At 44.2% G+C, this 16,604-nt stretch overlaps 1 protein-coding gene across 1 annotated transcript in view; it reads left to right on the top strand.

Moving 5' to 3' along the window:
* KAT8 (lysine acetyltransferase 8) overlaps nt 1–7,590 on the top strand; it is a 41,704-nt gene extending 34,114 nt beyond the window's left edge. Inside the window, exons 9-11 of the mRNA XM_082261975.1 lie at nt 3,607–3,757; nt 3,843–3,997; nt 7,282–7,590. Of these exons, the coding sequence (XP_082118101.1) occupies nt 3,607–3,757; nt 3,843–3,997; nt 7,282–7,346 (371 nt within the window). The 3' untranslated portion in view covers nt 7,347–7,590. The remainder of the gene's footprint in view (nt 1–3,606; nt 3,758–3,842; nt 3,998–7,281) is intronic.
* The last annotated feature ends 9,014 nt before the right edge of the window (nt 7,591–16,604 follow it).

Below are 16,604 nucleotides of genomic sequence, written 5' to 3'. Positions count from 1 at the left end.
CACTTTTTAGACTAACTGCACTTAGATGGCGTTTCCCACTCCTTCTTTTTCACACAGATCCTAAGGTTTCCAATTCTTTCTTGGGACAGCTGCAGTCAGAATCTTAGTGATATCTTATTCCGGATGCCCCTAAAATGCCTATTATCTACCAGGTACATAAAGTACATAAAAATTCCACAAAGCCACCAGGGAGACCCATCATAAGTGGTGTGGAATCTTTGTTTTCCAGAATTGGTGAATATTTAGATCATTTTCTACAGCCCCTAGTGCAAAAATCTACTTCCTATCTTAGAGATAGTAAAGACGTACTAAATTTCATTGAAGGACTCACTATCACGGAACACCCCATTTTAGCAAGTGTGGATGTAGATTCACTGTATACTAATATTAACCACTTGTCGACCGCCGCACGACTATTTACTGCGGCAGTCTGGCTCTCCTGGGCAGGAGTAGGGCTACGTTGCTCGCCCAGGAGCCTCTAGGGGGCGAGCGCGCGCCTCCCGCCCCCGCTATCCCCGCGCGCGCAAACAAAATCGCGGGACGCATGACGTCCCAAGGAAGCTCTTGTACCTTTTTTGGGTGTCATGTGTCCTGCGATTTTGTTTGCGCGATGTTACAGCGATTCGGCAGGCGGAAATCGCGGCAACATCGCACAGCGTTTGGGGTGCCATTGCAAATCAACGGCAACGCACAGGCGTCCCGCGATTTGCAATGGTTTCCGGATTGCGGGCAGAATAGCGGTGATTCTGCCCGATATCCGCTAAGCCAACATGTGAACGTAGCTTTAGGGATCCGATATATAAACATATATTACCCAACAAACCGAAATGTATTTATAAAATGCCCCCCCACCTTGAAAAACAAGATAGTTAAAAGTATTCCAGATCCACCAATGAAAACTGTCACGTTTTTAGACCAAATAGGCTTTTTTCGATGTGGCAGATGTGTTATTTGCCGTACCTGTAGGACTAATAACAAAGCAAGAAAGGTAACCCATTTTAAGTCCAATAACACACAACAACAATATGAAATAGAGAAGTTTATCACCTGTGGAAGCACACACGTGACTTACCTTCTTGAATGTGAATGTGGACTCCAGTACGTGGGTAGAGCCATAAGGGAACTAAGGGTTAGACTCAGGGAACATGTCAACATCAAAAATGGCTTTCGGAAACCTAGCTTGTCCAACCATTATAGGTTGTACCACAATAGAGACCCAAGAAAACTTAAATTGTGCGCAATAGACAAAGTAGAGAGACACTGGAGGGGAACCAATATGAAGAAAGCCATCTCTCAGAATGAAACAAGGTGGATTCATAGATTAGGAAGTATGACACCCAAAGGCTTAAATGTGGAGATAGATATTAATTGTTTTATAAGTGATTTTTATTTATTCACATATTTAAAGTTTTTATGGATGAATTTAATTTATTTTTAGTTTGTTTTGTCTTGAGACTCTTATAAGAGGGCAGATAGAGCAAATATACTTATTAACCACTTAAGCCCCGGAAGATTTTACCCCCATTCCGACCAGGGTTTTTTTTGCGATTCGGCACTGCGTGACTTTAACGGATAATTGCGTGGTCGTGCGACGCTGTACCTAAACGAATTTGACGTCCTTTTTTTTCCCACAAACAGAGCTTTCTTTTGGTGGTATTTGATCACCTGTGCTATTTTTTTGATCATGCGCTATAAACAAAAAAAGAGCGTACATTTTTCAAAAATAACAATATTTTTCACATTTTTTTTTAATATGAAATTCCCCAAAAAAAAAAATTTAAAAATCAAAATTTTTTAACATTTTCGGCCAATTTGTTTTATGCTACATATGTTTGGTAAAAAAAAATCGCAAAAAGCGTAGTTTGCGCAAAAGTTATCGCGTTTACTAACAAAGGGAACGATTTTTGTCATATTTTTTTTTTTTTTTTTTTTTTTTTTTTTGTGGTACTGCGACATTGCGGCGGACAGATCGGACCATTGACTGACATTTTTGACACTTTTGGGGTTACCAGTGACATTTCTATAGTAATCATTCCTATACATATGCGCTGTTACTGTAAAATTACACTGGCAGTGAAGGTGTTAACTTTTTTTTGAGAGGGAGGGGTTATGTGTGTCCCTAGGGGCGTGATTCTAACTGTGATTGGCTGTGGCTTGAGGTGTAGGAACAGTGATCAACGGTCCTACATAGTAGAACCGTATAATCACTATTCATACACAGGGGAGAATGACAGGCGGCTTGTTTACATCAGCCGCCTGCCTTTCTACCTCTCCACTGACGATCACCGAGTGACCGGCGGACATCGGGTCCGCAGGTCACACGCGCGGGGGGGTCCGTGACCGCACCTCCGGGGGCGCGCGCTCGCTCGCTCCCTAGACCCTTACAGGCTAGCGACGTAGTACTACGTCGCTCTGCCTGTGAGGGGCTGACTGCCGCAGTAAATAGTCGTGCGGCGGTCAGCAAGCGGTTAAGTAGGTTTGGGAATAGTTTAGGAACTTGGGGCGATTAGAATATTTAATTATGATATTAATTGACTATTTTATTATTGTCTGATATAGAGATGTAATGATGCTATTGGAAATGAGTGCAGTTTGTCAGAAGCCCACTAGGGGTCGCTGCTGTTTTAAATGTAGCATGATATAAGAAAACATAAAATATCTATAAGATAATGCTTATAAGTAAATATGTAATCGATGAGCATTTAATGGCCCATTACCAATGGCAAGACAAGTACAAATATTTAGAATAATGATCTCTGGTATAGCTGAGTAATATGGAGAGACACTTCCTGGCAGAGCGGAGGCTGTACAATTGGATCAAGGAGGAGTAGGAGGAGCTGTTTTAGATATATAAGCTAATCACACGCTCTCTATGCCAGCTATTGATAACGCCCATTGGGAGGGTGAAACGCAGCGTTTAGCAAGGCAGAGAGCGTACAACCTCATTTCCTGTCACAGGCACTTCCGGTCGATGGAACGCACGCTGCGGAAGCAGTATCCGTCAGACCTTATACAAACAGTGCTCATCTGTTACATCTTCTTGTAAGTGCAATATATTATTTTTCCTAAAAAAAAATTGGTTTTAACGTATTTCACCATGGCGAGATCTATTTTCTTTAATGTATGAGGGGAGGCCGATAATCGATTCTGGTTTTTTTTTTTTTTTTTTTTTCTTTTTCTGACATGTTGGTGTTTTATCTTTCACTTGGATGTTATAAGTTGCACTGAGTGAATACAGTTGGATAAAACAAAAACTGTCTGTCTTCATTTCAGGCTGCAAAACAACAAAATGTGATTTTTTTAAATGGGGGGGATGATTGTTTTCTATACTCATTGTACATAAATCCAAAACAAGTGTTATGTATGTATAATATATTAATAGACCATTAAGTAACCCCTCCCTCTCTTCTAGCATGGTTTACGCTCAGTCCTTTGGTCACAGGCTGCCAACAAGCATGCAGGCAGTGTTCTTTTAGTAAAAAAAACAAGCAGTTAGATTTTCAGAAAGATCTTCAACAATAGAAGGAATTGTGTCCTTTAAACCAGCCTTTAACAGTAAGGAGATGGTTCTCTTTATCCGGTTCCCTTTGGGTTTTTTTTCTCCAGGTTATGAGCTGTCCAAGCTGGAAAGCACGGTGGGGTCACCAGAAAAACCGTTGTCTGATTTGGGCAAATTGAGCTACCGCAGCTACTGGTCCTGGGTGCTGCTAGAGATCCTGCGGGACTTCCGGGGGACGCTGTCCATCAAAGACCTCAGGTAAAGTTTGCAGGAATGGTGGGTCAGTGGTCCGATTTCCTTTTTTATGTATGGGGAAACTGACACTTTTATCCCTCCCTTTCAGCCGAATGACCAGCATTACTCAGAACGACATCATCGGCACTCTGCAGTCGCTGAATATGGTGAAATACTGGAAGGGACAGCATGTCATATGTGTCACCCCCAAACTGGTGGAGGAGCATCTGAAGAGCGCGCAGTATAAGAAGCCCCCGATTACAGGTCAGCTTCCTGCAGTCCTTTCTTTAAAAAAAAAAAATATATATATATATATAATATCCAAAGTAATCGCATTCCTTATTACAGGATTTCTTCTGATGTGGCTCTCCTTTGCTTCCACCAGACATGTATCCAAAAATTGGAGAGGCAATCTCTGTCTAAGGGTCCTTTCACATGAGCGCTCCGATCAGATCCGCCTGTCAGTTTTTTTGGCGGATCTGATCGGATGCTCCATGCATCCCTATGGGGCAGCGGATGTCAGAGGTGACATGTCCGCTGACACCCGCTGCCATACGATCCTGTCCGTGAAATCCGGACGGATGGAAACCCTATTTTCCATCTGTCCAGGGGATCGGATGGGATCCAATGAGAGCGGACAGGCGTTCCGCTCTCATCCAATTCCCCCATAGAGATGCATGGGGCTCTGACACCTCTCTCTCCACACACAGAGCAGAGAGGGAGCTGTCACCTTCCTGCTCAGCAGGGATCTGTGTTTACCTGTGACCCTCGGTCAGGTTCTTATTGCTGTCAATTTTTAAATAAAGCTGGCCATTGAGGGTTCAAATCTTTTTTTCAGTCCCGGCTAAACTGGCCATCTATAGATCAGTGGTCCTCAACCCTGCCCTACAGGGCCCACTAACAGGCCAGGTTTTAAGTATTACCTTGGGGAGATGCAAACTAGAATACTGCAATCACTGAGCAGCAAGTGATATCACCTGGGATGTATTTCAGTTATCTTGCAAACCTGGCCTGTTAGTGGGCCCTGTAGGCCAGGGTTGAGGACCACTGATCTATAGGACAGGCTGATTGTACCTGAGTTGATCCATCAATCAGCATTGGTACAACCAGCATGCTGGATTTTTGCATGTGCTTATTATAAGCCAGTGGCTATAATCACTGTGTTCTGGCACGGATGGCTCCCCTGGCCAGGAGAACACAATAGTGCCGCGAGAAGGATTCCCCCATCCGTGGAAATAAAATTACAGCATGTATACAGTGCAATGAAAAAGTATTCATATCCTGTGAAAATTTCCACATTTTGTCGTTTTACAACCAAAAACCTACATATATTTTATTGGGAGTTTGTGATAGACCGACACAAAGTGATAAAAATTATTTTTTTACAAATATGTGAAAAGTGTGGCGTGCAATTCTATTCAGCCCCCTTTACTTTGATACCCCTAACTAAAATCGAGCTTAACTAGTTGCCTTCAGAAGTCACCTAATTAGTAAATAGTGTCCACTTGTGTGTAATTTCATCTTAGTATAAATACAGCTGTGCTGTGAAGCCCTAGAGGTTTGTTAGAGAACCTTAGGCTCCTTTCACACACTATGTCCATCAAATGGACTCTGCTTTTCTCAGCGTGGGATCGAGCCGCCGATCGCCCGCTGAGCAGAAGGATGACAGCTGTGTCTCCTAAACGCTTTCAACTTGTATTCAATCAGGCAGGCCCTTGCACCACATAGTTGAAGGTACTGATCGTCGGCCATACGATCGGCCGTCTTTTGTCCAGGGCTGTCCTGTCTGTTGAAAACTGCAAAAGACTGCACACGAATTTTGTTGGCCAACAACAGCCGACTGCAGAAGTGATGTCATGTGATGGTTAACTTTTCTTGTCTTTTTTATTTTCTGAGCATGCCCAGTCTTGCTAATCTGCTGTCTGCCGGCCGAAATCTGTACTGACTGACGAACAATCGGCCGTTCTGGTGTTGGCCAACAAAAATTTTAATGCCTGCACGACAGATTCTGTTCGGCCGAAAATGCGCTGTAGGAAGCATCATACTAACAAGCCTACAATCGTGCGATCGGTCGTCGGCCGAATATTTACGGCCGACAATCGGTACGTGTGTACGGGGCTTTAATCTAAAGGAAATCGAACAACAAAAGTTGTATAGTGCGTATCCAAACAGCATCATGCAGGTCAGGGATAAAGTTATAGAGAAGTTTTAAAGCAGGGGTAGGTTATAAAAAAAAAAAATATATATATATATATATATAAAATCAAGCTTTGAACATCTCACGGAGCGCTGTTCAATCCATCATCTGAAAATGGAAAGAGTATGGAACAACTGCAAACCTACCAAGACATGGCCGTCCACCTAAACTGACCGGCCGGGCAAGGAGAGCATTCATCAGAGAAGCAGCCAAGAGGTCCATGGGAACTCTGGAGGAGCTGCTGAGATCCACAGCTCAGGTGGGAGAATCTGTCCACAGGACAACTATTAGTCATGCACTCCACAAATCTGCCCTTTATGGAAGAGTGACAAGAAGAAAGCCATTGGTGAAAGAAAGCCATAAGAAGTCCCATTTGCAGTTTGCGAGAAGCCATGTGGGGGACGCAACAAACATGTGGAAGAAGGTGCTCTGGTCAGATGATTTTGGCCTCAAAGCAAAACGCTATATGTGGGGGAAAACTATCATTGCACATCACCCTGAACACACCATCCCTACTGTGAAACATGGTGGTGGCAGAATCATGTTGTGGGGGATGCTTTTATTCAGCAGGGACAGGTAAGCTGATCAGAGTTGATGGGAAGATGGATGGAGCCAAATGCAGGGCAATCTTAGAAGAAAACCTGTTAGAGACTGTATAAGACTTAGGACTGGGCGGAGGTTCACCTTCCAGCAGGACAACGACCCGAAACATCCAGCCAGAGCTACAATGGAATGGTTTACATCAAAGTATATTCATGTATTAGAATGGCCCAGTCAAAGTCCAGACCTAAATGCAATTAAGAATCTGTGGCAAGACTTGAAAATTGCTGTTCACAGACGCTCTCCATCCAATCTGACAGAGCTTGAGATATTTTGCAAAGAAGAATGGGCAAAAATGTCCCTCTCTAGATGTGCAACGCTGGTAGAGAGATCCCCAAAAAAAAGAGCAGCTGTAATTGTAGGGAAAGGTGGGTCTACAAAGTATTGACTCAGGGGGGTGAATACAAATGCACACCACACTTTTCACATATTTGTTTGTAAGAAATGTTGAGAATAATTTATAATTTTCCTGCCACTTTTTTTTCGACTGTTAGATAAAATCCCAATTAAATACGCTTGCGTCTTTGGTTGTAACATGACAAAAATGTGGAAAATTTTAAGGGGTATGAATACTTTTTCAAGGCACTGTATATCCTGCCTAAGTTTGGGGAAGAAATGATTTGCCTCTGAAAGTGCAGCTCCAGCTAGACGGGACACTTTGTCTCCGTTCCCACTATTCCACATCTCAGATCTAGACTGTGTTTATGTAAAGTGTCAGCTGACTAATTCTGCTTCTTGTTTCTGTCCACAGTGGATTCCCTGAACCTGAAATGGACTCCCCCAAAGCATAAAACCATAAAGACCGCCAAGAAATGACCCCAGAGCCCACACCAAGAATCGGAACAGTCACAGGATGGCGCCTCTGCCTCACTTTCCATAACCGGGAATAGCCTCAGGTGCCGGTTTTGTATCACCACAACTCAGAAGTGGAGGAGGCGGAGGACGTCGTCTGCCGGTTGTAGGAACTTTGTACATTGGTTTGTCGTTACTGATTTTCTAATGTTTTGTAGCCTAGAAACAACCTGCTGTACTTGGGACAGTCCTATTTCTGTTTACAGGACTTCAAATTTTTAATTATTCTATTATAAGAATACGGCGGAAGCAAGACAAGCTGTTCATGTTCTGGGGAGAGGATTCCTTAAAGGGTAAGGTCTCCTTTTCACAAAAAAAATAAAAAGATGAACTAATGCTGGCCGCTTCTGGACAGGGCGACCATGATGCCGGTGTACACCGCAATGCACATTCCAAGAGCGGATAGATCAGAATGCGCACCATTTGGAAGCACACCTGTCGTGCCTTCTTCTGGTATGGTGTCTAAGAAGGAAGAAGTGTTTCTCATTTGTTGGTTGGGTCTTGCTTTCCATTGTGAGCCTTTCAATGGAAATTCAGTTTCCTTGCTACACTTACAGCAAGGCCACTATATGCAGCGGGGTGGTCAGGATTTTGTGAAAAGGTGAACTTACCCTTTAAGGTTTAAAGAGACTCTGTCATGATTTTAGGACATGGCCCTTGCGGAAGGAGACCTTTTACACTAGTCTTTCCTTCTTCATTATGTTTAATACAGTCACCTGAAGAATCTTCACGTCTGATACCGGACACACCTTCCTGGGCACCGGGGTTCTTTCTGGCTCCTGTAGTAGCCATCAGGATTTTTATCTTTAGTGGTTTGCCTGGAGTTCAGCTGTAGAAATAACTTTTGTACATAGTGCCAAACCCCCTAGCTGAATATGCTGCAGCAAAACAAGCCCCGTGCATACTTATTATTTTTTTTTTAAATGTATTATTGTTACAGGTTCTCTGTATGTGGCTTTTACTTGTTTGCAGGGCCGCTTTGCTCTGAGAAGTTATGGAGAATTTCCTACAGTCTCATTCATGGCTGTAGAAAAGATAAGCTAACAATATATTTTCAGATACAAAAGATGTGGAGAAACTTTAAAAAAAATAAATAAAAATGTGATGTCACACTGATGCAGTTGAATGCCTTTTCTTGACCCAAATTCTTCTGTACTTCGCCTCACTCTAGGATAAAGCTGTTCTGCGTTCCACCATTACTTCTTTGTACTGTGCCCTATGGAATACAGCCATTCAGAGTCTAAACTGTGCCACCACTATAGGATCCAGCCACACTAAACCCTACCATGGAATACCGCCATTCGGAGTCTAAACTGTGCCACCACTATAGGATCCAGCCACACTAAACAACAGTATGTTGTTTACCGGGGCGCCTGAGTTCGGCACATTGCAGATCTGGCAGACAGATTATTGTGCGTGGCTGGGGATGACCCAGCGGTCATGGTGCATGTGGGCACTAATGACAAAGTAAATGGAAGGTGGAGGATCCTAAAGAACGATTTCATAGACTTGGTTAATAGATTGAGGAATAGGACCTCCAAGGTGGTTTTCTCTGAAATACTGCCTGTACCTCGAGCCACACAAGAGATGCAGAAGGAGATTAGGGAACTTAACAAGTGGCTGAGGAATTGGTGTAGGAAGGAGGGGTTTGGGTTCCTGGAGAACTGGGCTGACTTCTCAGTCGGCTACTGGCTCTTTAGTAAGGATGGGCTGCACCTTAATGGGGACGGTACAGCTCTTTTGGGGAGAAAGATGGCCACCAAGTTGGAGGGGCTTTTAAACTAGGAGACGGGGGGGAGCAAAGGACAGAAGGTAGTATTAGAGACAGTAGGGCCATAACATTAATTGGTAGGTCTGTGCGGGAAAAACAGGAATAAACATAACCACCAATCACGTTTAACTTCCGTAAAACTAAGAGGGGTATATGCGAATGCCAGGAGCCTAGCTAATAAAATGGATGAGTTGGAAATGTTAGTACATGAGGAGGACATAGACCTTGTGGGAATAACTGAGACTTGGTTCGACCCCCTCACATGACTGGCTGGCCAATATCCAAGGGCATTTGGTGTACCGGAAGGACAGGGTAGGAAAAAGAGGGGGGAGGGGTATGTGTCTCCGTCAAGAACAATGTAAGGGTGATAGAGAGGAGTGATATTACGGATGAGTAGGAGTTAGAATCCGTGTGGGTAGAACTCCATAGGCAAGGAGAAAAGGGAAAGGTAATTGTGGGGGTTTGCTATAGGCCACCTAAACAAGGGGAGGAGGTAGAGCTGGAATTTTTAGCACTATTGGGTTAAGTGGCAAAACTAGGATCAGTCATCATATTGGGGGACTTCAATTATCCCGACATTGACTGGGAAGAGGGGACTACACACTCACAAAAGGCCCGTCTATTCACGGAAACCTTACAGGATAATTACATGTCACAGTTGGTGGACTCTCCGACTAGGGAAAATGCAGTCCTGGATCTATTGATCACCAATGACCCAGACCTAATCTCGGAGGTGGGAGTCCAGGACAACCTGGGCTCTAGCGATTACAGGATGATCACATTCAGCGTAAATAACAAGGCAAGAGGGGAACATAAGAACCCTAAACTTCAGAAGGGCAAACTTTCCAAAATTATACTCATTGATGGAAAGGGTAAACTGGGACCAAACCTTGGGATCACTGACCACAGAGGAAAAATGGGAATGCTTTAGGAACATATTAAGCAAATGCATCTTGCAATGCATTCCTATGGGAAATAAATTTAGAAGAGACAAAGCCAAACCTGGCTGGCTAAACCGTAACGTTAAACTTATTAGGGGGAAAAATGACCTTCAAGAAATATAAATCAGAGGGCACAGTATCGGCTTTCGACCAATACAAGGAGGCAAATAAGAAAAGTAAACATGAAATCAAGATGGCTAAAATAAACTTTGAGAGACAAATAGCAGAGGATAGTAAAAAAAAAAGAAATTCTTTAAATATATCAACAGCAAAAAAACTAGGGCAGAGCATATTGCACACATAATTAACGATGATGGGAGGATGGTTACAGAGGACACTGAAAAAGCAACCGTGCTGAATGCTTTTTTCTCGTCAGTCTTTACACAGAAAAAGGAGGGGTACACTGACCATGACTGTATGGTTAGCAGTAATACACAGGACTTGCCACTATGGCTAACAGAGGGTGAAATTAGGGAAAGGCTGGATAAACTTAACACAAACAAATCACCAGGTCCGGATGGCGTACATCCGAGAGTACTCAAGGAACTCAGTAAGGTTATATCCAGACCACTGTTCCTGATCTTTGCTGACAGTATTAGGACAGGAGAGGTACCAGGGGATTGGAGGAAAGCTAACGTGATTCCGATATTCAGAAGGGTCAGAGACATATACTGGGAAATTATAGGCCTGTTAGTTTGACATCAATAGTATGTAAACTTCTGGAGGGGATGATAAGGGACTATATCGTAGAGTTTGCTAAAGACAACAGCATCATCCGCAGTAACCAGCATGGGTTTACAAATGGGCGTTCTTGTCAAACCAATCTCTTAGCATTCTACGAGGAGGTGAGCGGCGAGCTAGATAGGGGGAGACCAGTAGATGTGGTGTACCTGGATTTCGCTAAGGCGTTTGATACAGTTCCCCACAAGCGCTTAATTTATAAAATAAGGTCTGCAGGTATCAACAGCAGGGTTTGCTCTTGGATACGGAACTGGCTAAAAGGGCATGTCCAAAGGGTGGTAATAAACAGCGCATACTCAGACTGGTCTGAGGTAGTAAGCGGGGTGCCCCAGGGCTCAGTCCTGGGACCAACCTTGTTCAATTTATTCATAAACAGCATTGAGGACGGGATCAGTAGTTCGATATCAGTTTTTGCAGATGACACAAAATTGGGCAGGGCAATAACTGCACAGCATGAAGCAGATATCCTACAGAATGACCTGGACAAAATAACGAAGTGGGCAACGACATGGCAAATGAGGTTTAATGTGGAGAAGTGTAAGGTTTTGCACTTGGGGATTAGAAACATAAAAGCACAATACACATTAGGAGGGGGGAGTCAAAAATGGAGAAAGATCGGAGTCTTGGTTGATGATAGACTAGGCAATAGCATGCAATGTCAAGCGGCAGCTGCCAAAGCCAGCAGAATATTAGCATGCATAAAGAAAGGGATGTATTCCAGAGATAAGACTATAATCCTTCCACTTTATAAAACTCTGGTCCGACTGCATCTGGAGTATTCTGTCCAGTTCTGGTCGCCAGTCCTCAGGAGGGATGTGTTGGAGCTGGAGAGAGTCCAGAGAAGGGCAACTAAACTAATTAGGGGATTGGAGGACCTTAATTATGAAGAGCGTCTGCAAATCGCTTGATTTATTCTCCCTGGAGAAGAGACGCCTGAGGGGGGACATGATAGCAATTTTTAAATATCTCAATGGGGATCTCAGCTTAGAAAAAAAAGCTGTTCAGTCGAAGGGATTGCATGAGGACTCGAGGGCATACAATGCGATTAGAGAAGCGTTTTAACCTCAGGCAACGTGGGGGGTTCTTTACTGTTGGGGCTACAAGATTGTGGAATTCTCTACCACAAGAGGTGGTTTCTGCGGGTAGTATGGTGGCTTTCAAAAAACTTTTAGACGTACATCTCAAGGATCAGAACATTCAGGGCTATGTGAGATGATTACAGCCACACACACCTACACAGGTTGAATTGGATGGACTATTGTCTTTATTCATCCTCACCTACTATGTAAACCCTACTATGGGATACCGTCATTCTGAGCCTAAACTGTGCCACCACTATAGGATCCAGCCACACTAAATCCTACCATGGGATACTGCCATTCTGAGTCAAAACTGTGCCACCACTAGGGATCGACTGATTATCGGCAAAGCCAATATTCACTTTTGCCAATATCTGTATCGGTCCTGGAACTGGCCTATATTTCAGATATTCCAAATATTGCTCATGTAAGGGTAAAATGATGTCACATAGCATAATTCCGTTTACAAATGTTATTGAATATGCCACTCGTATATGTACAAAAGATATAAGCAATTCCACATTAGCAGATCGGTATCTCTCACCCTCTTGCTGTAACTGATACCCAGGTGATACCGCTCCGTCTCCCACCCACTTGCCATAAGGGACACCGGGGTGATACCACTCTGTCTGGCATACGATCTCAGAGGTCACGGCATGGGTGGTATCATGGCAAGTGGGTGAGAGATACCGATCCATCAGCAGATCTGCTAATGTGGAATTGCTTATATCTTTTGTACATATGTGAGTGGCATATTCAATAACATTTGTTAACGGAATTATGCTATGTGACAATTTACCCCTTACATGAGCTTCACCACCTAATGGTTGGAGGAGGAGAAGACTAGTCTCAAACCCTGACATAGGATGTACAAAATATCGGCCGATATGTTGTAACCAATATATCGATATCGGCCCTGAGATTCCACCATTCTGAGTCTAAACTCTGCCACCACTATAGGATCCAGCCACACTAAACCCTACGATGATGGGGGCTGGTGGTTGCAGGTACCTGGCTTTGACATGTACCTACCCTTCTGGTTCCATTGCTGCAGAATTTCCACCAAAAGTTTCCCTCCTCCCTGCCTACAGCCTTCTAGGACACGTCCTAGGCCCAGAAGGCTGCAGGAACATGCAGAGTGTGAAGCCAGGAGTCACTGCCAGCTTCCCACAGTAAACATGTTGGCACCAGGGACCTAAAGACCGGCAAAGTACCAAACCCAGGTGGGTGTCCTTTTAGTAAAAGTCAGCAGCTTTAGTCATTTTTTTTCAAAGAGCCTGAAGCTCCTCTTTTTAAAGTGGTAGTTAAGTCCGCTTTGTGATTTTTATAATAAAGCTTACATAGTAGGGGAGGTTGAATAAAGACAATAGTCCATCCAGTTCAACCTGTGTAGGTGTGTGTGGCTGTAATCATCTCACATAGCCCTGAATGTTCTGATCCTTGAGATGTACGTCTAAAAGTTTTTTGAAAGCCACCATACTACCCGCAGAAACCACCTCTTGTGGTAGAGAATTCCACAATCTTGTAGCCCCAACAGTAAAGAACCCCCCTCGTTGCCTGAGGTTAAAACGCTTCTCCTCTAATCGCATTGTATGTCCTCTTGTCCTCATGCAATCCCTTCGAATGAACAGCTTTTTTTCTAAGCTGAGCTCCCCATTGAGAAATGTATAAATTGCTATCATGTCCCCCCTCAGGCGTCTCTTCTCCAGGGAGAATAAATCAAGCGATTGCAGACGCTCTTCATAATTAAGGTCCTCCAATCCCCTAATTAGTTTAGTTGCCCTTCTCTGGACTGTCTCCAGCTCCAACACATCCCTCCTGAGGACTGCCGACCAGAACTGGACAGAATACTCCAGATGCGGTCGGACCAGAGTTTTATAAAGTGGAAGGATTATAGTCTTATCTCTGGAATACATCCCTTTCTTTATGCATGCTAATATTCTGCTGGCTTTGGCAGCTGCTGCTTGACATTGCATGCTGTTGCCTAGTCTATCATCAACCAAGACTCCCAGATCTTTCTCCATTTTTGATTGGGTAAAATGATTATCTCTTAAACGTGCACTGTTTTGGAGATATTCGCTCTTTTGGCAGCCAGGGGCATTTCCGGCGCATGCATTCTGAAAGAACAGCATACTCGTGCTGCTGCCATGACATTGTGTCTAAGCCATCCAAGCTCCTGGAGCAAACTACCCCAGGAGGAAGACTGGGTGAAGATGGAAGCCCTATCAGCAGTGACTTTGTGCTAGGGTAAGTATTTCATAATGTGCCATTAGGCAATGCATACTAGCACATTATGTGATTGGTTTGCTTGTTTTTTTTTTTTTTTTTTACTACTGCTGCTTTAAAATGGTCATCCTGTGCTGAGCTGCTGCAGAACAGAGTTGCTTGCTTGGTACAGGCACCATTTTTTCTGTTTATAACACATCAACTTCAGGGACAACATGTTTACATGCTGCCTAATATATCCCACACACTTTCAGATGCCATTGTAACAAGAAATGTTTCACTTAACCTGGCAGCGGTCATAACATTACAGCTGATTGGCGTATGTTAACCAAATGTACAAACCCAGATAGGATTGTAGAACCAACAATAACTCTGGGCTTTACATCGCCTGCACAAAGAGCAGCACTAGGGGAGGGACTTATGCTTCGTACACACGCATCGATTATTTGCCGGGAATTTTCAGCCAATGTCCAATCGGCCGACTTTCGGCTTGTTAGTATGATGCTTTCAACAACCGATTGAGAATTTTCGGCCGAATAAAATCGGATGTGCATGCTATAAAATTTTTGTTGGCTGTCAACCCAACGGCCGATTTTCCGTCAGTCAGTACAGATTTCGGCAGACAAAAATCTGATGAGCAAGACTGGGCATGCTCAGAGAAGAAAAAACACACAGAAAGTAAACCAGCACATGACATCACTTCTGAAGTTGGTTTTTGTTGGCTGAGAAAATTTGTGTGCAGTCTAGAGCACATTCCAACCAACAAAACAACTCTGTGGACAAAAGTGGGGCGATCGGTCGGCCGATAATCATTGCGTGTGTACGAGGCATTAGGCTCCACCCATCACCAGCCTGCCTGCAGCAAACTACAGGAGTGGGCGGAGACGAGACCAGTCACCCTGCACAAGGAAAGAGTACAGTCTCCACCCACTATATTATGCCTGCAGAAAACTACAGGAGTGGGCGGAGACAAGACCAGTCACCCTGCACAAGGAAAGAGCACAGCTGTAGGAGGGGTCCCACAGGCTCCACCCACTACAGGCTGCCTCCAGCAAACTACAGGAGTGGGCGGAGACAAGACCAGTCACCCTGCACACGGAAAGAGCACATTTGTAGTAGGGGTCCCACAGGCTCCACCCACTACAGGCTGCCTGCAGCAAACTACAGGAGTGGGTGGAGACGAGACCAGTCACCCTGCACACGTAAAGAGCACATCTGTAGGAGGGGCTCCACGCACTATAGGCTGCCTGTAGAAAACTACAGGAGTGGGCAGAGACGAGACCAGTCACCCTGCACAAGGAAAGAGCACAGCTGTAGGAGGGGTCCCACAGGCTCCACCCACTACAGGCTGCCTCCAGCAAACTACAGGAGTGGGCGGAGACAAGACCAGTCACCCTGCACACGGAAAGAGCACATTTGTAGTAGGGGTCCCACAGGCTCCACCCACTACAGGCTGCCTCCAGCAAACTACAGGAGTGGGCGGAGACAAGACCAGTCAACTTGCACACGGAAAGAGCACATCTGTAGTAGGGGCCCCACAGGCTCCACCCACTACAGGATGCCTGGAAGAAATACACACGGCACACCAAGATTCAGGAAGAATACTCACTCTTGTATTTATACAATATTTGCTGATTGTGGCGTTCAACTTTAAGATCAAAACAGGACTTCTTCATATATACATTACACTTGATTCAAGATATTAAAGTAGACATAAATCCAAATCGGTAACAAATTTCTTATAAACACATTACGGTCATTTCAAAAATAATTTTCACTCTAAATTTCCCCTTTTTATTATAAATTCTGGTGATCCTGACACACAGAATCTTCTTTAGGGACTTCCTGTTGTGGGGTGACCACTTTCTGGCAATCGTACTATTGCGTTGTCAACCTGCTACATGTTCCCCTGGTGGAATCGACAAGCAGCTGTACCGGCACATTGCACAGGGGCGGTAAATCGGAAGCTGCAACTGTGCATGCATGTAGACAGGACGTGGTGGGAGGAAAACAACGGCAGTAAAGATAGGCGGGGAAAAAGGCAAATTTTTATTATACACAGTGCTCATCAAACTAAAACATCACCCGGTTCAGGTTTACATCTACTTTAATTAAAAGAAGCCTCCTAGGCCAGCTGTTGTGTGACAGCCAAAAGATCACAGAAGAAGAATCTCAACCGCTAACGTGCAACTAGCGCCCCCTTCAGTCAGATACCAGCGCTGCAGGGGAACCTGGACTGTGTCCCATCAAGTATACTTGCCAAATAATTAGTCTCTTTCTCTTATTCAGCAGTCCCTGTACATTATCCCTTTTCCGTTTATCCCAAATGAAAGTCAGTTCTGACCAATTCACTAACGTTGAGTTGAAGCATCTCAGAAATGCAGACAGGAGCGCTGGCGCCCCCCAGGTGGGAAGGATGCAGTATGACAATGCATGATATTGTCCGATTTTACATATACAGGAG

Source organism: Pelophylax lessonae (genome assembly GCF_965119305.1).
Source record: "Pelophylax lessonae genome assembly, chromosome: 6".
Taxonomy (NCBI): domain Eukaryota; kingdom Metazoa; phylum Chordata; class Amphibia; order Anura; family Ranidae; genus Pelophylax; species Pelophylax lessonae.
Note: the sequence above shows the minus strand (reverse complement) of the source record. Positions and strands in the feature narration are given on the sequence as shown.